This window comes from Patella vulgata, chromosome 6 (assembly GCF_932274485.2).
Source record: "Patella vulgata chromosome 6, xgPatVulg1.2, whole genome shotgun sequence".
NCBI classification, from domain to species: Eukaryota; Metazoa; Mollusca; class Gastropoda; family Patellidae; genus Patella; species Patella vulgata.
The window spans coordinates 44141693-44168817 of NC_065884.2; the positions used below are offsets into that span (position 1 = coordinate 44141693).

The 27125-nt window shown below is 34.1% G+C and overlaps 1 protein-coding gene across 2 annotated transcripts; it reads right to left on the minus strand.

Annotated features, from left to right (window-relative positions):
• Positions 1-1629: 1629 nt before the first annotated feature.
• On the minus strand, positions 1630-27125 carry LOC126824748 (catenin delta-2). 2 transcript variants are annotated; one of them, XM_050554102.2, is made up of 19 exons: positions 27002-27125; positions 24237-24507; positions 22882-23570; positions 22112-22399; positions 21445-21583; positions 21171-21291; positions 20230-20346; positions 19344-19495; positions 14684-14925; positions 13832-13919; positions 12565-12727; positions 11400-11550; positions 10947-11085; positions 9321-9414; positions 8541-8638; positions 5665-5885; positions 4750-4781; positions 3723-3821; positions 1630-3324 (listed from the first exon to the last, which is right to left on the minus strand). In XM_050554102.2, the coding sequence occupies exons 2-19, from the start codon at positions 24491-24493 to the stop codon at positions 3169-3171; spliced, it is 3246 nt and encodes a 1081-aa protein (XP_050410059.1). In that variant the 5' UTR covers positions 24494-24507; positions 27002-27125; the 3' UTR covers positions 1630-3168. The 2 variants fall into 2 exon arrangements, with proteins under 2 accessions (XP_050410059.1, XP_050410060.1); XM_050554103.2 differs by lacking the exon at positions 27002-27125 and adding an exon at positions 26795-26995.

Genomic DNA, 27125 nt, shown 5'->3' on the forward strand with positions numbered 1-27125 from the left:
GAAAATGATATTTTTGCCAATTTCTCAGCTGGCAATAGTGAATTATAGGATTAATAGGATTATTCTTAACCAAGGTAGGACTGTTTATGGATACCATCTATTTTCAGGCTTTATTTTAATAAATTTTAAAAATATAACTTAAAAATTTGCAATTTCCGCTTTAATATATGCGATTTCCTTGTTTTCTAATCTCTATCTATATTATTTTGGCACCACAAGATCCAATTTAGATAGATTGCAGATTTCCAACTTCTATACTAGCATACTAGCAAGGATTTTCAATATTTTCTTTTCGTTTTTAAGGGGAAGCTGCGAGTTTGATCACGTTGATGGTGGAGAAAGTTCACCGTGGCTTTCCAGCGTGGTTTCCCCTTGTCGGCCGTGCAGAACGGGGGGCCTGGCAAAGACGGCGTCTAGTTGTTCGGATGACACGAAAAGCCGATTTCTCGTGTACACGTATAAGAACATTAAATTGACAGTTGGAATTCAATACAAGAGTAGGCCGTAGCGTGGCAGCGCCACTGTTCGGGCAAAATATCATAGCACACTGTATATGGCGTACACCCGTCTTCTTTAGCCCAGACGGTGCCGAAATGTAGGACGTTAATCACCATTTTTTTTTCTGTATTTTAAAGTACATGCTGAAACGTCACTGAAGTACAATTTGTAAATGCATATTACGACAAATAGAAGTGGTTTAAATTGTGAAATAGACCCATGGTTTACCCTCTCTTTAATTCTGTAAAGTGATATTATTTTATAAAATGTATTGATCCCACCATGTTTATTTTTACAGATAAATCTCACCAATTGACCTGGTACGGTCAATCTTATGACACTTGTCTGTATGTCTTGGACGACTGATTGCCTCTGCCAATCCTAAATCAAAGATCGGTGGGACTTTCGTTCGTCTAAGATATCCAGTGGTTCAATTATTGTTTTACAAGACAAAAATGGTCCAAAAAGTCTAATATTTCAAAGGCGGCCATGAAATTGAGGCCAGATCGCATGTGTCCCGGTCTTATTCGACAGAAAACATCAAAAACGACCTGTATGTAAAAAATTGATTATATAAAGTTGAAAATGTTGCTAGATCATCAGATTTGTCTTTGGTCGACTGTGTAAAGGTGAACATGGCGACAAATCGATATATTCTGCCGATGTACGATCATGGTCGGTTTCTTTAATTAGTTCTACATGGAATCGTATTCCCTGGTTATCAGTTTAAACCCTCCTAAAATGACCATATACAAGTATTTTCTTGAAGCCAGACCTTATACATATCATCCAAATGTATCCATAATTCACTCAATGTCACAATTATAGCCCTGGCATTAAAAAAACCCATTTTGCCATGTTCTATTCTGGGTTTAGAATTTCTATACAAAGGGCATTTATTAACAGTTACTTCATCGTTATCACCACTGATCCTTAGCTCCCAACAGTTGGTTGTGAAAAGAAATAGGGTTTAACGACCCACTTTTCTGCACCAACCCCAAGCTAATAAGACAGGAATTTGGTTGAGAACATCTTGATCGTGTTACCGTGAATCCAACAAAAAGACGAGATTGAAAACCATATACTTCCACATATTGACATGAAGCACAGATCAAAAGGAACACCATCTGCCTGGTTTAGTTAGATTGTTTTATCAAATAAAAGAAAACTATGTATAATACAATAAGCATTTAAATCAATGTAAATTATATACACCAATTGATAACCATGTTGTGATATGTAATAACCATATTTTTGATCAAATACATTCATGTGAAACATTCTCTGGAGAAAGTTTGACTAATATAAAATAAATGCAGGGTTAATGCATGATTAATATAAGGTGAACTTTTGAATTTCATTTGGGCCACCTTCCTTTCTACTTTTAATGGTCAATTAGGCCATGAAACTGTTGAATAGTTTTTGCTTTTTTATTAGACTGCATATATAGGTCTAGGAAGATAATACATCGTTTATGCAGTCTCATAAAAAGTAAGATTCAACATATCTTAGTCCTGGCAGTTCAGAAAGGTGGTCACATGTTTTTGGTGGGTAATGGAAGCATGGGCAAAAATCCATAAATAATTAAAATTTGATAGATCATTAGTTCTTGTTCGACATAGCACTAACATAAACAAAATTTGTACTGGAAATTAGATAACTTTAGCGGTTCCAGTTATCATAGGCTTCTTCATCTCATGATCATAAACAAGATAGATTTGGCAGGCTGGTAACATGCAGAATCTTTAGAAATTACCAGAAACACTATTATAAGTTCCTAGTGCACTCTATAAAGTTTGATTTAAGTAGTAAAAATAAATATGATTCTGATTGTTTTCAGACTCTTTCAGTAATTTACATCATCTAAATTCGGCCTTGTTAATAAATATAGGTTGCCAGGTGAATGAAACCTTCTCCCGCAGCAGCCAATTTTTTAAAAATCCGTCCACATGGTTGTTGCGTTGTAAATCTTTAAGTGAATAAAAAGTAAAATTTTAACCTGTAAAATATCATTGGCAGGTTGACAAAAATCTACAAAACTCCAAACAGAAATGGTTGAAATTGTAAATTTCAAACGGATAATTTTTTATCATGGATGGGAGCGATCACAAGGTTCTACAAAGTAATCAAAGGCAATAACTCTGGAAGTTATAACCTTGTTGAATGTGGACTTATAAATATTAATGGAACAGTGCTGTAGGTTTAATTTTGATTAATAAATCCTAATTTACATACTAGATTAACAGATTCCTACTAATATAATGATCAAGGCCACATAATTTTAATATTCTCCACAACAAATAACTTACAAAAGTTGGTTAATAGTTTTATGTGATGGAATCTTTTTGTGTGTCCTAGCTAGGATTGATGGCAATATTGCCGCAGTTAAATATAAGCTTATAAAAACTGTTAGTTAAAATCTTATTTTACATAGTATATAACAAAGTTGAATAAAATATGAATGGTACAAACTCGTTCATGTACAAAATAAAAATATAAAATTTTTACAATTACAGCTGTCATGATAATATCAGACTTTATCTAATCATAGTTGTTAGTAATTAATTTATTTCTCATTTTTTAAAACAAGAAATGGCTAATCATAGAACTTGGCTGCCTTAAATATTTATCAATAACATTTTTTTTTATTGCTGGTTACTGAGTGAATATTCAGACCCAAGAGTCAGCACCCCCTGCTGTCTTTGCTCCATCAGAATCTAATGGAATGGAATGATCATAATTATCCTGTCTTCGTCTATCTTTATTAACTTGTGCATATAAGGGTTCAGAGTTTGGAATATTTCTACCATTATCTGGATAATTTATCTGAAATAAAGAAATTTAAAGTAAATAATGTAATAATGATAATCAAACTGCCTAACTTTAAAAAGTAGCAGCATCTTTATTAATTTATAAACTATAAAACGTTTATCAACAAACATATAGAATCTTACAAACCTCTGTATTTCTCATATATAAGGGTCAGATAGGTGTCTTGTAAGGAATTGTTGCATCCTTGCAGTCAGTAAACTCAACTAGGGATTAATGGGGATTAGTTAGGATATGCTGTAATGGTAAGTCTAGGAAAACCCACAACGCATTAATACAAAAACCAATAACACAAACCCACTGAAAAGACCCACATCACCAACATTGTAAGAAATCAGACGGTCTTTGTTTTCACCAGTTGTAATACTATTCAGTGCTTTGCTATTCTTACTTACCTGTGGTAAATTCGATAAAACTGGTGTTGCAACCCTGTGTTCATCTGTATATACATAACCTGCTGAAGGCCCTAAATCTGACATTGGAATATCACCACCCTAGCAAATAAATATAGTATTGTAAGTAACATTGGCATAGATAGATGACAACCGCTAAAATTATTCCATAGAATGAAGTTCAACACAAATAGACAACATATGAACACTTCAAAATTCTGAGTATTAGAAATTTGTTGTTTGAAGCATAGCTATAATGTCTCATAATCAAGGTGCATAACTTAAGGGGATATTACACTGTTCCTAATCGGTTGATTTTTGTTGGCTTTAGCCGATTGATGTTTAATCTAGCCAATTTGTACGAGGAACAAAAAAACAGGGTTTGCATTGGTATTAGGTCAATAAACCAGTTTTGAATAGCGTTTAATGTTATGATTATTTATTTTATACACATGCTGATTGAGGCTTAATTTTAAAAATAATGTCATTATTCTAAATGGCATAGTCGTACGGAACTTATTTTAAAGCAATTTCAATTACGGTTGTCACATGGTCATTGTGCCGTCTGTCTATCAACGACGAATGAATAAAAACTTTTGCAAGTTACGTGATAAACAAATACTACAAATTGTGTTATGAAGAAATACCATGGTGCCGTATCAGCTTATTTTGGCTAGAGTATTTTCGGATACCGGCAATAGTAGAAAAAGCTAATATTTTAGATTGACTGATGAAACGTTTCATTGAATAAACAAAGACAGTAAATTATTCTGGAATATTACTGACATGTACGTGAATTAAATATGTAAAATGTGTTGTTATTTTTGTGGTAATCACATACATTAGAACACAACATTCCCATAACAAATTACCAATGGAAATGTTAAAGGGTATGGAATCTATTAATCTATTTCCTACTGGTACTTCATTTAGCCCAATTCTAGCGGGTTTGTTTCAAAATGGATTAAGAACCCTGGGATATTATATACGAAAACATTAAAATCTGAGTTTATAAAAATAAATGTCTTACCCGTGTTGCATTGCCAGAATGCACATGAGAATCTGAAAAATATCATTTTTATATACTTAAGAGTATATACCTAAGTTAATGATTTTTTAGGTTCTCAAAATTATACATTTTCATAAAAAAAAAAAAACATTTGCTATAATGTGATTTATATTTATAGACAACCATATCAAAATTTCATTCTATGTATAAAATGGTTAACTAATAATTATCATTTGTATCTAAAACCATTGTAGATATATAAATTCTATAAAATCTTTGTGACCTGATTTACTTCACTGGATGAAAAGAAGTTAGCATTTAATACATTATCTACATGGCTGCAAGAATGGACAATGCCATAAAACTGATATGGCAATCTGTAAGTTACCAAATGGTTTCAGCATCAATTAATTAAACCTGATGAGTATGAACTGAATGAAACTAGTCGTTTCATGAGAGAAGTCTGGGATGGCTACTCGCCACTCATAGATTTCTAATTTTAATACAGGAAACATTTTTCCTTTCTATCTTTCAACATTGAGCTGAACCATATATATGTTGTTTTTATTACTTAGATTACTAACCCCCATATTTTGTTTTTAATACTTAGATTATCAACCTCCATATTTTGTTTTTAATACTTAGATTATCAACCTCCATATTTTGTTTTTAATACTTAGATTATCAACCTCCATATTTTGTTTTTATTACTGATACTTAGATTACTATCTAAAAATAACACTTTTTAATTATAATTTTTGCATGGAGGCTGGCGCAATTACTCCATTTGTAATCAAATTATTTTTTTTATGAAATTTTGTCATGAAATATAAATACCAGTATTTTGTTTATTTTTTGCACAAGAAATGTTTATGCATTTTATCTTTTCATGCTATTGGAAAGGATTTGATGTTTTCAAAGAAATTCAATAAATACCTTTATGCAAAGCTGAATTACTATTAGACATTGAATGATAGCCATCATAATAGGGTGAATTAATGTTGGTTGGGAGTTTCTTAACCGGACCATGCGACATTGTGTTGTCATCATAACCTTGAGCAGATATTCCTCGACTTAATGTATTATATGGGGTACTTTGGTTACTAACAGCTGGACTTTTCACAACATTAGATGACTGGTAACCTTTCCCTTCTGGTCTGAAATAAAAAAAAATAATACTATTAAAAAGTTGTTAAATCAATAAGATTCTTAATCTCATGAATATAAACACTGTGTACCAAATTAAAGTAAATCGAATGATAACTTTAACCACAAGATTTTTCTAATTATCGGAAATCGTTAAAAATGCACTTAATCGGTTGAAAACGTTAGCCTTCGATGTGTTCTCAAGAATAATTATAGGAAATGGTTAAAAATGAAATGTCGAGTAACCAGCGGTTGCCATGCAAGATACACTCACATTTTGCAAGAGATGATTAAGAACAAGCTAAAAAAAAAAGTGATTTTTTTGTACAATCAGGTGTCATAATCAAGTTACAGTCCGATATACATGAATATTGAAAGGAACCGAGATCTTCTGGATATAAACATATATTTTAAGTTTCGTAAAAACTGTGATTTCTTGAGGGTCCACAACCTTGGTATTACATATCTTTACATTATTTGCGTACAAGTAGCAACCATTTTGTCAAGCAGTTTCAGTCCGATTTTCATGAGATTTGAACTGAACCATCATTAGTGTGTAACGGTGATATATTTAAACAGGTTTTTTTTATATCAGATATATCAGATTTGCGTACAACCCTTATCATGGTGTAACAGTGAAATATTTAAATGTTTTTGTAAATCGGACAAAAGTTGTGACCTCTAGAGGCACCAAAAGCTAAAAACAGGATTTTTTGTACAATCTGGGACCATAATCCAGGAATTAAGATCTTTGGATAATAAACTTATAAAGTTTCATCAAAATTGTGTAAAAATTGTGACCTCTAGAGTGCCCACAACAAAAACCAGCGGCTGCCAGGCAGGATACGCCTACATTTTCGAGAGATGGATAGAGAACAAGCTAAAAAGAAAGTGATTTTTCCTACAATCAAGGGCCATAATTCAGGAAATTACAATTCGATATGCGCAAATATCGAAAGGAACCGAGATATTTGTGTTATAAACTTACATTTCAAGTTTCAACAAAATCAGATTAAAATTGTGACCTCTATAGGGTCCACAACCTTGATAACCATATTTTTACACTATTTGAGAACGAAGGGCGGCCATTTTGTTTGTCAGTTTTGGGCCAATTTTCACGAAATTCGAACTACACCGTCCTTAGGGTGTAACGGTGATATAATAATACGTTTTTTTAAATCGAATAAAAATTGTGACCTCTATAGGCTAGGGTCCACAAGCTAAAAACACGATTTTTCGTACAATCAGGGGCCATAATTCAGGAAGTTACGGTCCGATATGCGCAAATATCGAGAGAACCGAGATCTTTGGGTTATTAACTTACATTTCAAGTTCCAACAAAACCAGATAAAAATTGTGACCTCTATAGGGTCCACAACCTTGATATACCATATTTTTACGCTATTTGAGAACGAACGGCGGCCATTTTGTCTGTCAATTTTGGGCCGATTTTCACGAAATTCGAACTCAGTCGTCCTCAGGGTGTAACGGTGATATAATAATACAGTTTTTTAAATCGGATAAAAATTATGACCTCTATAGGATCCACAAGCTAAAAACGCAATTTTTCGTACAATCAGGGGGGTGATAATTCAGGAAGTTACGGTCTGATATGTGCGAATATCGAAAGGAACCGAGATCTTTGGATTATAAACTTACATTTCAATTTTCAACAAAATTGGATAAAAATTGTGACCTCTATAGGGTCCACAACCTTGATATACCATATTTTTACGCTATCAGAGAACAGACGGCGGCCATTTTGTCTGTCAATTTTGGGCCGATTTTCATGAAATTCGAACTCAGTCTTCCTTAGGGTGTAACGGTGATATAATAAAACGTTTTTTTAAATCGGATAAAAATTATGACCTCTATAGTGTTCACAAGCTAAAAACGCGATTTTTCATACAATCAGGAGCCATAATTCAGGAATTTACGGTCCGATATGTGCGAATATCGAAAGGATCCGAAATCTTTGGATTATAAACTTACATTTCAATTTTCAACAAAATCGGATAAAAATTGTGACCTCTATAGGGTCCACAACCTTGATATACCATATTTTTACGCTATTTGAGAACGAACGGCGGCCATTTTGTCTGTCAATTTTGGGTCGATTTTCATGAAATTTGTACTCAGCCTTCATTAGGGTGTAACGGTGATATAATAATACGTTTTTTTAAATCGGATAAAAATTATGACCTCTATAGGACCCACAAGCCCAAAACGCAATTTTTCGTACAATCAGGGGGGCCATAATTCAGGAAGTTACGGTCTGATATGTGCGAATATCGAAAGGAACAGAGATCTTTGGGTTATAAACTTACATTTTAAGTTTCAACAAAATCGGATAAAAATTGTGACCTCTATAGGGTCCACAAGCTAAAATCGTGATTTTTCGTACAATCAGGGGCCATAATCCATGAAGTTTCGATCCGATACATGCCAATATCGAAAGCAGCCGAGATCTTTTGGGGATAAACCTATATTTCAAGTTTCGTGAAAATCGGATAAGAATTGTGACCTGTAGAGAGTCCACAAACAATTGTGGACGGACGGACGGACAGGGGCGACGACATAATACGTCCACATGAAAATGTGGGCGTATAAAAATGTATAATCTAATAGAAAAATAGTTATGTGTTATTATTGATTCTAGACCATACCTTGGAAATGCTGATGCAGATATAAAATTTGCTTCATTGTATCCTAATCTTGCATATTCTGCATGTAATGCCTTGAACTGCCACATTGTTCGTAAAACCTTCAAGTAAAGAAAACAAGACAATACATTGGTTTATTTTCAATCCAGACCACAGAAAGACATTAAAATTTCTTATCTTTGCTTCTTTGTATCCTCATCTTGCATATTCTGTATGCAGACATGTTAACCAAAAGACACTAAATTTACGAAATTCTTTACAGATTCAAAATTGGTTTGAAAGGTCATTTTTTTTTTTATGGAAATTTTGATTTATACTTTTTGTGGAAAATTTTTTTGACTTTTTCAGTGATGTTCTATTTCAAAACTGTTCAGGACTGTAAAATAACAAAATATTTACCACATTTATAACTAAAATAATATCAAATATTATAAATTACACAAAGATCAGATAATAAGTGTAGACATACAGACGGACAACCCTCAGCTTACAGAATGACAATGGATAAAGGGCATGGGACAAACACTGTTTAACTATTTAGCACTTAGATCGAACCAATCAGCTCTATTAGGGCTCCTTACGAACTAGTAAATGGTCTTATAATACAGAAAACTATTCACATATCTCAGGTGGTTTGAGGAGACAGTTTAAGGAACAGCAGTTTCGAACCGTTTCTGTCAGTTCAGGGATGTACCGGTATCAATATATCACTTTTCTCTAATGGAGTAGTCAATATTTACATGCACCAAGTGGTAAAGGGTTAAGTGATGGATATATACTTACAGTTGAAGCATATTTAATTGTACGAGCAAGGTATTTTCCCTCTGACATGGTAATTGACATTAATCTTGGAACACCATTTTCTGTAAACAGTGACCTGTTAAAAAAGAAAATGATACATGGCTGAAACAGAATAGATGTTTACCTGGAATGTTTGTATTTTTGATGATACACTACAATTCTAAATTTAACAGTTTTTACGAATATACATTCATTTATTCTTGGCATTTCATTTCTTAATCTTGATGTACTTTGACAGGTAACATGCGCTCATTCCAATTAGGTCGATTTAAAACTGTTCACCCGACAAATAAACTTCGTTATTACATAAATGTTTAAAAGCATACCCTTGGATTTTACAACATAATCAAAGACAGGTTATATAGGCAATGACATACATCCCAGCAGCTAAGTCATCCTAGCAGTCCACATATGTTTTTTCATATTTATTCTTTTGAAAGTAACATTAACATGATATTAATAACTTAAATCTTTGATTTACCCAATGCTACTAAAACTACCACTAACTTAAAATATCTTATTGCGCTTTTTCACAATCTTTTTATTTTATTTTGTGAATACATGAAATACATGTATGTCGCTAGAGTTACTTCTCTGTACTGTGGTTTGATTTATATACTCTTCAAAAAAAGTAGGGGATATTGAAATGCAAATACCTATGCAGGTTGTGATATGATAAATAGTCATGGACATTTGACATGCTTTGAGAGTATGTTCACAGATGAAGAACTTATCGCCTCAACAGAACCACTAAGCTGCACATGCGACATGCAATAGCGCCATACACGTGGGAGGGGTTCATTGTCAAATTTGTCACTTCAAGGAAGGGTTGATGGAAACTGCCACGTGCTGGTTTATCTATGCATATTTGCTTTCCTTATCGGTTCTTGCATAAGATTTACTGCATAAGTGTTACATTTAATTTGATAGGGAGACGTGTTCATCAACGTCAACTGAAAACACTGCAAGAATTGGCCGTGGCACTCAAGAGGAGTGGGTCAGATTGCCCCAAATCGTGATTGTACGGTTGATTAGGAGCATGCCACAACAAATTGCTGAATGTCTGAGGATTGGTGGAGCAATTACTCATTATTAAGACAAAAATCAAAAATGTCCATTTTCACTTTTGACGGTGTATCTCTTTGCGAGTTAAATGGGGCCGTGAGATAAGCCGCCCGTATGAACTGTTTATGTTCATGTGTAGGCAATTGGCCTGTTATTAACATACACTGGTTACCTCTAATAAAAACAGCAGTGCATTTCCGTAGTTTTGAATTGTTTCTGAATCTCCCCTACTTTTTTTGAAGAGGATATTTAAAAATAGATTCAGTTTTAAATGAATGAAATAAATTTCATCCATATAAAATATTTATAAGTTTATTGCTTAATGCAAATATTTACAAATTTCTAAAACTTTCCCTGTATGTATGGTATGGGATTTCTCTCTCATTTGAAATGAAATTCCAGATGATGGTTGCCTCGGGGATAAATATGTATTCCCTTTAGAGTTCAAAACAAATTATGTATGATGGATAAGTGGAAGGACAGACATGGGTAATAACAGCAGTGTCCAACCACACTTCAATGTTTTCATATAAAAAAACTCACTGTGCAAAGTCCTGGTTATTTTTCACAACTTCATACAAGGTGGCTATAACAGCACACAATGTATCATCAGGTGGAACTAACTCTGAATGACGGGTATCTTGGGGTAATTTACTAACTAACTGTCTCATGGCATATTTACCTGGAATGTTGAAAATGAAGGCTTAGAGGTAAAGAAAATTGTACCTACCAGCAGCTTTGTATCTTGCCATAAATCTGTAATTACTAGAAATGCCTTCTTTATGGACAATCCCAAAAATCTTTGCATTATGCAAGAGCTAAATCTGCCTATTGCATGTCTTTTTTCTGGCTTCACAGATTATAATTATTATTTATACATTTAATTTTTAAACTAGTATAACAAGAACAGTCAGCTCTTTATTTAAATCTTACATAATGCTAGAATTGGTTCAACACATTCCATCTGGAATGATGAGTTAAAAAGTTAAATCTTACCAACTAGTTCCTTATTTCTTTCATCTATAGCTAAATTACGCAATGCTGTAGCTGAGGCACATACAACTCTATCATTCTCAAAAGCAAGTAAATCTACCAAGTGAGGCAACCCCTTTTCTTTTCTCACATTAGCTCTTATTTCTACTGCAGGCTGAAGATAAATTAATATTAGAACAAGCAGTTGCCAAGCAAGATATGCCACACATTTTGCAAGAGATGGATAGAGAAAAACCTAAAAAAGCAAAAAGGCGCCATATTCCTGGAAGTTACGGTCCGATATGCGCGAATATTGAAAGGAACCGAGATCTTTTCATCAAAATCTGATAAAAATTGTGACCTTTAGATGGTTCACAACCTTGGTATTACATGTTTTAACACTATTTGCATAAACTGTAATTACGGTGTAACACTAACAGTGACAAATGAACTTTTTTAAAATCAAATAAAAGTTGTGAACTCTAGATTGTCCATAAGTTGAAAACATGCAAATACTGAAAGGAACCGAGATCTTTGGGAGATAAACCTATATTTTAATTTTCGGCGAAATTGGTTAAAAATTGTGACCTGTAGAGTGTTTACAAATGGACAGGTGCGCTTACAATATACGTCCACAGGAAAAGGGGCATATAAAAATAAATAAGCCGCCCACAAATTAGCTAAATTGCTCTCCTAAACATTTAGGTTAATAAACTACTTTCCGTTATTGTTTATTTTCAAACGGCATACATTCGACCTATCAGTTTCCATGATGATAATTCTGACACTACCATATTCAGCAAACATATAATTAAGAAAAGTTTTTTTACGAGAGCTTTTTTCTCATTTTTGAAAATGGCAGGAGTTTTTTTTAATAAATTTATGGTTCCCGCATGATTTCATTAACATGAAGGACTGAATTTAACAAAGGCTGTGGATAATGGGGGCTTTGAAAGACTATAAACTTATCAAGGGCAACAATCCGAGTAACAATTGTCAGAAATAATTAAAATTTGATTAGCCTCTATGCACAGGTAATCATTTGTCAGAAACTATTGGGAATTAAGAGACTTCTTCGGCTCATGAACAGAATCAGAAATATACACTGATAACAATATATGATATGACAACATTTCAATGTGGGCCTATAAGAAACGAGATACAGATATAAGAAATAAAATAAACTTACAGGCCAATCACATGCTACAAGGTTTTGTATAGCACCTGCTCCTGCTTCAAGAGTGATGGGGTTAGAAGTTGTCTTTATGAGTGATAAATATTTCTGTATCACTTCATTTCCCCATAATGCTTTATATTCATGTGCTACTGCTGGAAGCTGTTTGACATAATTACTGAAAATAATTAAATACACAATTATTAATCTTATATACAAAAGCAATTCATTCTACTTAACACATTAACTACAATTATTGTGGCACAATAGACAATACCATACAAGCCAACAGTGGGGCACAAACTAGGTCATTTCGGGACTAACACATGGTTCAATTTTATTTCAATAATTCGCTTGCGTGTAAGGGTCTTTAGCAGTGGGAGGAAACCGGAGGACCCACAAGGTTGGACAGGCGACCCTACTCCTTGTCACATACAACCGAGGAATCGAAACCACGCCAGTTGACTCAATGATGCACCTTTATGATTCAGCGCGCCTGTGCTAACCATTCGGCCATCCATCCCCCTCACTTAATTAGAACTTAGTTATCGTGTCCCAAGGCATCAACCAATCAAATTGCTTATCTCTGCTTACCCTAAGCAGAAAATGCGCATCTTCGAACTCCATCAAGGCATCGACCTAATAAACACCTACACCAAGTTTGAACAGTCTAGCTCAAAAAGAAGAGTTATTTATTGGGTCCCAAAAAGTGTGACGGACAGACAGACGGACAGATAGACGAACCCATTTTAATAGTACCCGCACTAGGCTGGAGTAGGGTGTAAATAACACGATTTTACAAGGGGCCATAACTTTAGAAATGATTAATGGACATTGGTTTAAATTTATGAAATTTAATAGAATTCTTTGTTTCTCTAATCTGATCTGAACAAAGCATTTAAATTTCAAACCTAATGCATGATTACTTTTGTTGCTAGTGAAAATAAGGTAGTGAATTAATTTAAGGAAATTATTGATAGGCATCATCCTTTAACATTTAAATTTTCAAGCAGATTGGACGATAGCTTTTGTCTACAAATTTATACATTGTTCATGTGTGTCCTAACTTTTGAGAACTGTATTAAGCATTAATACACCTTGTAGATAATCTTAAACCATCTATACCTCTACTACAGATTGGCAAATCTGTCTCAAATTTATGACTTGAAATTTCACACGGCTGAAAATATGCTTGTTCATTGTATGTCATAATTTGACTCCAATATTTATGAAATGAGATGAAAATGGTATAGCTACATGTAGTAAGTTTTCCAATGCCTACCTTTGATTAGGACCATTTTTATTGTCTCCTTTCTGCTGTTGTCCCTTTTTCTTAACAGCTCCTCCACCAAAACAACCAGATTTTTCATCTTAAAAACAGACCCCAAAAAATAATAAATAAATTTTTGCTGTTTTTTTAAAATAACAACAAGTGAATAGTGAGGCTCATATCCCCTACCTAAAGTTCAGAAATAAATAGATCCCACTCAATATAAAGCAATGAGCAATCATTTTGCTCATCACTCTGCTTATCAAACTCTGCCAAGGTACTAATGCAATGAAACTATATACACCATGGTTTCATTACTCTGTCAATTAGAATAAAGACATATATTTCAATAATAACAACAATATTCAAAATTAACCCTCTGTCAGCATGTGTATAAAATGAATGCTTGTTTTATTTTTTTATCGGGTTATCAAAATTACCGTTAAATGTGCTAATTACTCGAATTATGAACCACATGATATGACTGTTATTGTAATTGATAAGTAAGTTGATTGACTTTTTAATCAACAAGTTATAATCAACGCGTTGTAATTTAGCCAATAGACTGATTTATAAAAAAAACAATAAATATTGACCGAAAAAACGAGTTTGGTAACAACTATCTTTGAACGATGTGCACGAGAGACTATCTACTCGGGCAAAAACAAGCCTGCATGAGTTTAAGACGGTGGAGAGTCACGTGGCAAACTATTAAATAACATTGAATATTCATTTTATTGGTGATCAAGATTAGAATTTTCTTTCCTTTTGAATGACAAATAAAGAAAACAAGGTACATGTAATCTTATCCCATTTATACATTCCAATGTTCATGGCATATAAAAATACAGACATCATACTTACCCTTCTCTGTTCCCCTTTCCATTCTCTGTAAGGTATTGTATCTCTTCTTATAGAAGTCTGGATCTTGTACTTCTTGAATTCTATAGGAGAGGTTCCGAAGTGTACAAACAACATTTTCCACAGGTTTATTGTCTACATCCTTACTGTCTGCAGCCAGCTTTAATGTATGTATTAAAGAATTTACAAGGCCCCTGCACTCACGAAGTTTCTTCCTAGCTTCATAACCAGCTGAGCTCACATTCCTTAAATTTCAAAAAGCTTGACTGTTATTGTGAAATCTAGTGGATTTAGAAGGTTTAGAAAATCAAGATGACAAACTAATTAACCAATTAACAAACAAATTAATAACTAGAACTCTGAAGGAGTACTGACATGTTTTCGTACGTTAGGTCATGTCAGGTCATGCCTTGTCACGTCAACAATCAAGTTACACCATGAATTATTATGGGATTCGTCTAAAGAATCCAAAAATGAAAACCTGACAAAGATCCGTTACAAATAACCGAGATAAAGGGAAATCTAAGATTATTTTTTGTCCCAACCGTAAAACACTTCCTGACCCAAATTTAATTTTAATATTTAGTTGCACGGAGGCCAACAGTATCTACACCGGCAGAATTTTTTCACCATGCACAGTTTTGGCTGCAACTTCTGACCAAATTTGTCAAAAAAACCTCTTGCGAAACAATACGTTTCGACAGAAGATCCGAAACACGTAATAATAATACAATTCATAATGCACCGAAAATCCAGCTTTAATAGTGGCAATACAATAACAAACAATACACATCAAATAATGAATAATAAATAAAAATTAACAATATTAAATTATTAGTTTAAAAGTACAATTTTTCATATTAAAAATAGCTTATTAAAAAGTTCAGTTTTAAGTTCAGAAATTTAACAAAAAATTAGATTACTGTAAAAAGCATAATTTATCACATTAAAAAGATCTTATTAAAACTTCAGTTTACAGTTTGTTTAAAGATTTCAAATGCTGAACTAAATAACGAAAGGGTTGTGGATAAGCTCAGACAGAGATAATTTAGGCATATTATTTTAAATTGTATTCAGTGACCTAACATATCTTACTGCTTTAAGACAGGCATGATGTGAACAATCTATTCAAATGTCCTAAAGATCTAGTGAGAATTGAGATCTCTAGTGATTTGAATAGATTAAATAATCAAAGCTAGTTAATTCTGGAAGTGTTTATAAGACTTTGTAAATCAAGAGGAATAACTCCATGAGTAATTGTCAGAAATCAATAAAAATCCATTTAACAAGCTGAACATTTAAATCAAAATTTCATAAAAGATCAAAAGAGAACTGTAATTTATAATAGTTGTATTTGAAAATATTTAAATGTGCACCATTTCAACAACATCATACCTACTAAATTTGGTTGAATTTCTATCAAGTGGTTCTGCAGTAGAAGAAAATAATTGTGCGAAAATATCACCATTTGGTGCTTTTTAACCCCTCTGTTTATTTGAACAAAATTGAACAAGTCAACAGTGAGGTTGATGTCCCCCGACGAAATCCAAAAAATACCAGATGACACTTATTAACATATTAATTAATTACATATTTATCTTTTTCAAAAGTATCGAGTAATCAAACTGATTATCTATGCTTAGTCTAAGAATAAAATGTTCACTATCAAACTCAGGTTTTGCAGTACCTGGTAGTGAGTGAAACAATACACTAAGTTTCATCACTAAGTTTCATCACTCTCCATCAGTTAGAATCAAAGTTATCTTGTCCCATAGTATCGACAAAAGAAATTGCTTATCTCTGCTTAGCTTTAATGGGAATCATGGAACTCAGTCAAGACATTCGCCTAATGAACATCAGTCATCTATACCTCAATTAAAAGAGAGAGAGAGAGAAATGGGGTTTAACGTCCACTCAACACAAACTAGGTCATTTCGGAACTAACATATGGTTTAATTTTATTTACATAATTCGCTTGCACGTAGGGGTCTTTAGCAGTGGGAGGAAACCGGAGGACCCGGAGAAAACCCACGAGGTTGGACAGGCCACCTTACTCCTTGCGACGTACAATCGGGGATTCGAAACCACGCCAGCCGACTCAATGACAGACTTTATGATGCAGCGCGCGTACGCTCAATTAAAAGCAGAATTGTTATGTTCCAAAGTCTTGACCAATCAAATTGCTTATCACTACTTAGCCTAAGCAGAAAATTCTCATCATCAAACTTAGTCAATGTATTGATACAATGAATCTATACTCAGAGTTTCATCGCTCTAACCCAACCAAACTGCTCATCTCTGCTTAGCCTTAATGGAAAATGTGCATGAACGAACTATGTCAAGGCATTCACGTAATAGACACCTACACCAATTTTGAACATTCTACCTCAATTAGGAGAGTTATTGTGTTCCAAAGTCTTGACCAATCGGATTGAAGTCTCTACCTTGCCAGGCAGAAAATACTCAGCATCAAACCTTGTTAAGGTATTAATGTAATAAAACTATACTCAAAGTTTCACCACTATCACTCAAATTGCTTATCGTTTTGCTTACCCTGAGCCGAAAATGCTCTCATAATCAAACTTAGTCAAGGTATTGATGTGATGAAATTATTCACCAAGTTTCATCACTCTCATTTAATTAGAACCAAAGTTATTGTGTCGCAAAGCATCAACCAATCAAATTGCTTATCCGGAGCAGAAAATGCTCATCTTTGAACCTGATCAAGGTAGTCTCGACCAATCAAATTGCTTATCGCTCTGCTTACCCTGAACAGAAAATGCTCATTATCGAACTTCGTCAAGGTATTGATGTAATGAAACTATACAACAAATTTGATCACTCTCACTTAATTAGAACTAAAGTTATCGTGTCCAAAAGCATCAACCAATCAAATTCAATATCTCTGCTTACCCTAAAGCAGAAAATGCTCATCTTCGAACTCTATCAAGGCATTGACCTTATAAACACTTACACCAAGTATGAACTAGCTCAATTAGAAGGAAAGTGTGATGGACAGACAGACAGATGGACGGATGGACAGACAGATGGACGGACGAACCCACTTTCTTTGAAAGGCGGGGGACAATAGCAAGAGTCAAAAGAATGTATACCAAAGTTTTATTAAAATCTGGAAGCTGTTCAGGAAGGGAAATGAAAAATGTGGGACCGATCAATGTCATCGTAACAAATCTGATTAAGCGCATTTTAGTAGCATACCTACTAGATTTTGGCTGAAATTCCTCCAATGGGGAAAAATTTGATGAAGTATGAAAATAACTAAATTTGACACAACCTGACCCAATTGGACTGAAAAGCTTCATTAGATTTGAACAGAGTATCTACTGGTATACCAAATTCAGTTGAAATCCAGCAAGAGAAGAAGTTGGAAATACTTGAAATAAAACTTTACTTTTTTGAGTTACACAATCTCCCCCTACCCTTCCTATGGGTTTGCTCAACTTTTTTTGAGCAAATCTGAATAAGCAGGAAACAAGCAAAAAATTTGGTTAAAATCCAAAATTATGTAAAAAGTTAACAGATTATGAGAGGTCATGGACAGAAGGTATGAAATTAGCTGGTGGACTGAAAAGGAATATTAGTAATAAAATATATGTATATTTATACCAAGTACAGTTCCATCCTAGTACTATGTATGCACTCTCAAGGTGCAGCAAAGTCTATGTGTCATTTAGTCCATAAATAGAATAGCGTTTTATTTAGTTCTTAAAGGTTTCTAGACTGGATGCTTGTTTAATATTCAGGGTAACAAATTCCATAAACAGTCACTATTGAGTTCATATTTTAGAATTTGAAGGGGTTCCTGTTGAGAACAAGAGTATGCATGCAAAAGAATATGGTGATAAATGATCTGCTAGATAAGGAGTCCTTTAAATGCAATGCACAGATTTTTTGAATTCTGGAGTAAAATGAGTGCTCCTTGGTAAGCGACTGAATATTTGAGCTGCAGTATTTTGAACAGTCTTGTGTTTTGACATCAGGTAACGAATAAGAATATGAGCTGCGTCCTGTCACATCATATGTTTCTGACAAACAAGATAGTTCCCAATTGAGTCAGAAATTTCTTTAGCATTTTCAAATGCTGGTATAAACTTGGTGTTGTATTCCTTACCAATCAATGAATCATTTCTGTATTCTGTAATCATGTTTAGCGTGACGAATAACTCTGATTGTTTTGTTTCAGTATCGCAAAATATCTGTTGAACTTAAGTCACAATTAATCTCATTGTCTGTCTGCACATAGGCAAAACCCCTTTGCAAGATGTATCTATCTGTTCATTATATCATGGGACATTTAATCTGAGATTTTTGAGAGACAGGAGCATGCCAAGCAAGTAGACATTTTTATTATATAATGTGTAAGTTCATTTACCTGGGAGAAGTCAGATAGATCTGAACAAAATTTATCAATATCAATTCCTTTCAAGTTTAAAACACAATAGATTTTTTCTCATAACTCGGCCCTGAGAGCAGACATGAATTAGTATAAAATACAGTTCCGACAATAGCTTATTTAATAGATATATGATAAATTAGAGTGGTATCTTTGGTGTTACAACCCAGTAAAGTATTTTATCAGACCTGTGTGAAGCTTCAACTACAAGATACCATTGCAGTGGATACACCCATATTCAAAACTAACCTGATTACTCCAGTACCATTTCTAAAGACAGTAGTCCATGAATCATGATCTTGGTAGGGTAAGGCACCAACCCTATCCACCCCAGAGCCAGGTATTATAATGTTATTAACTAATACAGTCATTCCGTCATCAATCACTGGTTTCTTTAGATCCTGTAATTAAAAAAAAATATTATCAAAGACACATTGACAGTTTAAGTAACATAGCCCTAATAATTGACTCCCAATAAGTTCTACTTCTAGGTAGGTCTTCTGAATTAATATGAAATTACCAGTTTTTAATTCATTTACTATACAACCGCCATCAAAAACTTGTCCAGGCAGCATAGTATAATCAGAACAGATTATCAGGGCCAAAATTTGATGACCTAAAAAAAAACATTCACAGGTTCTTGCTGGTTAACTTGATACCACTTGAGTGAGGGTTGAGTACAGCACTGAAGCACTATTCATTCGGGGCCCAGGCTGAATTTGCCCGGGTACCCAAATTCGATGGCCTAAACCATTCACAGGGTCATGCTGGTTAATTTGCAACCATATGTGGGGGTGGATTGCGGCAACGAAGCGTGATGGCCGAACAAGCGCACAGATATCTTGGATTTTAATTATATAGTCACGATAATGTCAGTACTGGATTTTTACATATGAAGCAACAGGGAAATTATTTCATTGTTACTAAGGGAAGCAATTTCGCATTTCAGGTGCAATAAGGAAAGGTTCATTCTTTTCGGCATTTGGATTTCAGTATATTTCGATGATAAGGTCTGTTATTCAGTAAAGTGTGTGGTTTCAACCCCAGGATTTTATGTGGCAAGGATGATATAGGGTCACATATTTATTTATAACTCAGTATTAGAATGTTTAATACAAATAATGCAGCTTTATACCTCACAAGATGAAAGATTCCACAATATTCCTGTTACTGATTCCTTCACATCCTCATCTTGGGTTTTTCTTAATAATCGAATTAACTCAGGTATACCATTTGCATTTCTTATTGCCTTCTGCAAAACAAATGATAATTAAAATTTATTACACTGAACAGAAAAACACTTGTGCTGTTTTTTGCCCTTCTGTCAATTTAACACCCTATATAACAGGGGCCTGTTTCACAAAATTTTAAAGATACATTATGGGAGATAAGATAACGAGATGCCAGTTCTCGCTATAATAGTTAAAAACTAGATAGTGTAAAGGTAATTTGCTGAAAATTTCAGTCAAATTGATCCACTATGAGCCGAGAAAGAAGCGGGTGAAATTTTTGCATAGTCTCGGTCATAATTACTTAAATCATTAATATAAACAGCATAGTTTCGATAATCCACTTTTTCTGATTTAATTATCAGTGGCCGTTAGCGGCATATAGGAATCTAATCCAGCCAACATCGAAGGCTAGCCTTGACATTGAGAGTTTATTATGGTCTGGATAAGTTAATTAAAGTCTAATTGATAATTTAGATAACATTTCAGGCCTAAAGAAAGACTTGTAATAAGCAGATTTTGCTCTTGCATAATGCATGTTTAATTAAGATAAAATCCAAATTTTAGTAATTTGATTGGATAATAAATATTAGATTGATTTTAGTGCTTAGCCAATCAAAATTGAAGTATGTACTAAAATTGAATTTTAACTTTAGTTAAGATTTTGAGAAACAGGGTCCTGATGCACTTTATCTAGAGTTTTAATACCTGGTTTGATAGTTTTCTTTTGATTTATTGTTATTTACCAAGATACATAGATAGATTTCTACAGGGCTTAGAAGATATGCAAGTCAGATTACTGAAATATTAAGATGCATTTCTGAAATATCCAAGAAAAGATACTTACTTTATTTTCATTGTTGGCTTTACCATATGATAAATTCTGGAGAGCGCCACAAGCATTTCTATGAACTTCAGGAAAATCATTACTAAGTAATTTAACTAAAGGGCGGATGCCATCAAGACCTCTTCAAAAATAAATATAAATATTATGTATAAATTTAAAGAATATTAGATTACACTAAACACTTGAAATTGATATCAGTATTAAAATTATTTACTTGCAAGCAAGGGTCTCTAATGATCCATGTCCCCCAGGAAGTGGTTATATCCTAATTTACCTGGTTTTAGCTTTCATATCATCATCCATAAAACATAAATGTTGTAGGTAAGCTGCAGCATGGGCTTTCACATCATCATCTTCATCATTCAAATAATCTATTACCTCTTGTAAATCTGGGTTTCTCCATTTTGGAAAACCTGAAATATATTTCCAAAGGAATCAATTTCAATGAGGAACAAATCCCATAATATGTAGAAGTAAAATATAAGAATTACATAACTTCATATAGTCTTCAAGCAAACTGAGATTTGACCAAAAAAGGTAAGAAAAACTTCCTGGGATTAACTTTACCTAACCTGCTTGCACATTAACAATGTGTAAATATTAAAATCTATGAAAAATTTGAACTCAAATTTTATCTTTTAAAAGATTAATTTAACAGAACACATATTACTATTAATGGTATACTAACAACTCGAGAAACTAGTTTCTTATAATTATTATTAAATTTTATGGATAAGTTGCCAGGCTATGAAACATATGTCCAGAGCAGTTAAATTGCATAACAGCCAATATTATTTTGTTTATAATGGGACACTAAAATCTGAAAAAGAATAACTCCTTAAAATAATTTCTGACAGACTAATCCAACGGATGAACAATAAAACCAACCGCTACATATATACTGCCTGACTACTTTATAATTACCCTGTACTAAAATTTACCTGGTCTACCACTATCACTAGGTGTACGTCGCCCATCAGAGTAATCATAATCATTGGCAGGAGCTTGAAGTTTGTTGGCCTCTTCTTTTGTCTCCGGGTAAAAAGGTCTAGTTTCCCCAGGATAGTCCATGTAATCATTATAATGGGGTAAGTCTTGATCCTGATATGAAACTGGATCATGGTGACTGCTGGAGTTATACATATATGGGTCTTCTTCATATGGAGGCCTGTTGGAGTTATAAGGCTCTTCTTCGTATGGAGGCAAGTTATCTTCCAAATGGGCTGGAGCTGCAACAAATGCATCTGATTATAATAATAATGAATAAGAAAACAGTAAATAGCCACACATGAAATTGATGACCTGTCCGGGCCATAAACATTTCAACATGGGTGTATAAAATGATATAAGTAAGAACATTACTATTATCCGATTTTCTTACCCCAATCCTCAAACTTTATTTGAAACTACAGTGCTTCTAAATATTGAGTTCAAACTATTTCCTTATCACCATAAGATTCAAAATCCCATATTTGGTGTCCTTTTCCTTGGAAAATTCTAAGAGGGTTGAATGGAAATTCAGATTCAATCAGATAAAATTAGTCTCTGGAATGACAAGATCTGTACAATATTTTTCAAACTGATCATGGGCAATAACTGTGATGGTAATTATCAGGAATCACTGAAATTCAATAGGATTATTTGTCTCATGAACACTGTACATGTATATAACTATAACTATAACTATAAAGGTGTTAACATTTGAGCTTACCATATTTATCTTGGTTTCTCTCATAACTGTGTTCATCTAAAGGCCTCACGTCATGTCTATAGCTAGATTCACTGCCACCATCTCGGAATGGATCATCAGCAAATGGATCAGTTCTCATTGGTGGAAGACCGGCATCCATATTACCATGCAGAGAATCCATATTGTAACCCTGTTGATTGTGATCATCTGGTCTATTTGATGAATAACTTCCTCTTAACCGGGGTGAATTTGTAGAGCTGTATGGATTCTCTTCCTTAGAATAACTATTTCTATAATTTGGACCATCCAGGTCTGTGTCGGCATATCTTGCATTAATAACATACAAGTCTTCGTGGGTTTCATAGTTGTTTACCGCTGGAAGTGTATCTGTATCCACACGGTTACTGTATGGATCATATGGTGCATCTTGATAATTTCTTTCACTTGGATAACCATCTGTTTCAGAATATAGCGGCTGACCAGTACCACTATAATACGGGTCATTATGATCACTAACATGCTCTCTCTCTGAAAAACTGAGATCATCATATTGTCTTTCTAATGTTTGTTCATTTCCATATGTGTCTTTATATGTATTAAATGTATTGTGATCACTATAGTTTCCAGATTCATCATTTGTTTCAACTGGATATGACTGACCATCAGAGAGACCTTGATAACTGTTTCGACTTCCAGGATAGGAAGCATCCCTGATGAAAGAAAAATAATCATATTATTAATTTCAGTCTATTTTACATCATAACATAACAAAGGTCTTAATTAATAATTCAAATGACCAACATTTTACATGGACATACAGAATTTTAAATAGCTAAATGCTAATATGGGAGATTAGATAAAGAGCTGGCAGTTCTCACTATAATAGTTAAAAACTAGATAATGTAATGGCAATTTGCTGAAAATTTCAATCAAATGGATCCACTATGAACCGAGGATTAAGCGATTGAAATTTCGACCTTGGCCTCGATCATCATTATTGATGTCGGTACGATAAAAAACATAGTCTCGATTATCCATTTTTTTATTTAATCAGAAGCAGCAAACCGGGTTCTAATCCAGTAAATATCACAGGCTAGCGATGCCATCGAGAGTTGATTATGATCTGGATAAGTTAATTAATGATTTAGATAACATATCAGGCCTAAAGAAAGACATGCAATTGGCAGATTTAGCTCTTGCATAATGTATGTTTAATTTGGTTGAAATCTTTCAAGTGCTTCCAGAGAAGAAGTTGAATACTGCATATAAAAAGGCTATGGACAAATGGTTGACATACAGGTGGTACATGTATCATCACAGGCTATAAATCTAAATTTAGTGAGTATTTGAATTACAATTTTGATGTGGATACATACCTTCCATTGACTGTACCATAATCATTTAAAGGCTTCGACTGAAAGTCTCTAGAATCTAAGCTAGGACTTCGTGAGCCAGTATAGTGTGCCGGTTGTCCTCTTGGGTAATTCTGATAGTTAGACATTTGTGGATTTGTGAACCTTGTCATAGATCCTGGAGAAGCTGCCCTTCTGTCATAGGGATAAACATTGCTATTCTGTTCAGTTTGCTCATGAAGGGAACTCACTGAACTGTGACTGTGATATTCCAAATTCATAATAGTTCAAATACCTGCAAAAGAGAGAAAGATATTCAAATTAGTTGCTTTAATAAAGTGAAAAAATCTTTGATAGACATAAATTACACAATATACTTCAACATACAGGACATGTAGTCCTAGCTGCTGATCATTATTCGTCCTCTCCAAATTTTGAAAACCTTCCCTTTCTTCAACATAGAGCAAGATTCAAGATTGACATTTCTTACAAGATAGCTGACATTTATAGCTCTGGTCTTCAAGCTATCAGATTATTTCAACCCCTTGTGACTGAAATGTATCACACACCTACATATAAATATTGGATAAGCTTTGAAACATGTAATTTTCATTTCAGTTTGATTGAAAAGAACAAAAAAAAAACCAAGTTTTAATTGAGTTTTTGAGGCAACACAAATTTTCAAAAGTTACATGAGGAGTTTGTTCTCGTAAACCCTAGGTTAGTAGTAATATTGTTGAAATTAACAACAACAGAATTATGTAAGCTTATAAATTGTTTGTGGGTTACACAGCACTTGTTACTTAGAAATGGTTGCTACTGATGTCTTCCGTCTTTCCTCCAGCCAAAGTAGTGGAAGGTTCTAAGGAATTCCTTTGAGAAGATTTTGTAATCATTTGATACTGGCCTATATTGTATATCTTCCTTAATTTTCAAGTAATCTGGCCCCAAAAGGTACAACATATAGCTTTATAACCTAATCCACATTCAAATAATAGTGAAACCTTACCATATATTTCTATGATTTGAAAAATCCAATGGCTACTCGAGATTTTATGTCGGTAACGTTATGGCCACTTGAGCACTATACAACAATGTTGTGTTCGATCCCTGCATTGGCCGAGAAAGTTCATTCAGATATTCCGGCGTGGTTCTCCCTTGTCAGTGATGCAGGACGGAGGGGCTGACAAGGAAAGCTGTCTAGTCGTTCGGATGGGACGAAAAACCTAGGTCCCGTGTACACATTGGCATGCACGTAAAAGATCCCTTGGCAGTTGGAATTTGATATAAGAGTAGGCCGTAGTGCCGCTGTCCGGGCAAAATTTCCCTCATAGCACACTGTATGGCGTATGCCCATCTTCATTAGCCCAGGTTAGGAGCAGAACAGTAGGACGTTAAACTCCATTTCATTTCATTTTCACAACAATGTTGATTAGAAAATGTAAAAAACATTACCACAAAGAGAAACTGTTCAGTAACTGTTTTAATGATTCATCTTCTATACTAATATTTGTGACTGTCGTTTGTCTGTCTGTCTGTTCAGGGTTGGCGGCTACACTAGGTCTGCCCCGAGTCTGAAATTTGGGGTATATGGGTAGCTCGGACCGGGGAGTAACATAGGCCAGGTGGCGTTAATCTACCACTTCCGGTTTCGGGGTTATGACCCCCGGACTGTTCGGGGTTGGCGGCTACACTAGGTCTGCCCCGAGTCTGCAATTTGGGGTATAGGGGTAGCTCGGACCAGGGAGTAACATAGGCCAGGTGGCGTTAGTCTACCACTTCCGGGGTTATGACCCCCGAGCGAAGCCGGGCATTCTGCTAGTATATATATTTATTCATTGTTTGTGATAGAAGAAGCATTTATTTCAATTCAAATTATGACAATAGGCCTACATGCACCGGTTGTGCGGTAGTCCTAGGCCTATGTCACATGATACTATGTGTTAAAAAATTATTTGTTTGGGACTATTATCATTAAGTATTTTTACTTGAGCAAAGCATCAATGTTACAATTATAGCAGAGACCATGTTGATGCTACAATATTGCATGTTGACGCTACACACTAAAAAATACAGACGTGGGGGGATATGAGGATATAGCATGGGATGGAATGCACCCTGAAATGGGAAGGGCAACGTTACTAGTCGTTAGTACTTATTAACATTAGGCCTACCCTATAATCTATATAAATATTATTATTATTAGTCATACTCATAATGAAAAACATAGTCATAATTATCTGACGGCGTATTGATACACAAAATGGGTTTGCAGGGCAACATATTTATATCAACAGGGTTTTTTTTGTTATTGTATTTGCACTGTTTTCCAATTTAAATGATATAAGTTTTGAAAAGTCAAACTTTCAGTTTCGCAAAATGGCGTCTTCTTTCTTACGGCTTGGTGAGCTGTCAAACTTCAGTTCAGGCATTGTTTTGGCTTACAAAAATGGATTCGCTATTGATGAAGGTCATTTAAAAAGAAAGAACACGGATATTACGACCATGCTATTATTAGAATGTATCAATATGATAAACAGTCAATTGGAAAATGTATTTTGAAATTTAGTTGACGAAATTACCTGTCCTGGTGGTCGAAAATACATCAGTCGATCTCCCTAAAAACCACATAAATTGGAGTGGAAGTCATGTACAGATTCACATAACGGCTGAATCTCAATCTGAACACACTGGGATAAGAAACGCTTATGTTTTCCAAAGTAGGTGCGTGTCACACCTCTATATAATTTGTCAACTTTAATTATAATCCAATTATTAATTTCTCATACCTGGAATTTTGTTGATAAAATATGGTTAGAAAACTTGAGTTTACATCATTGCGTATGCGCAAAGAAATCTGTTAAACTTGATGATCAGGCCTATTGATTATACATCCATTCACTTATGACAACC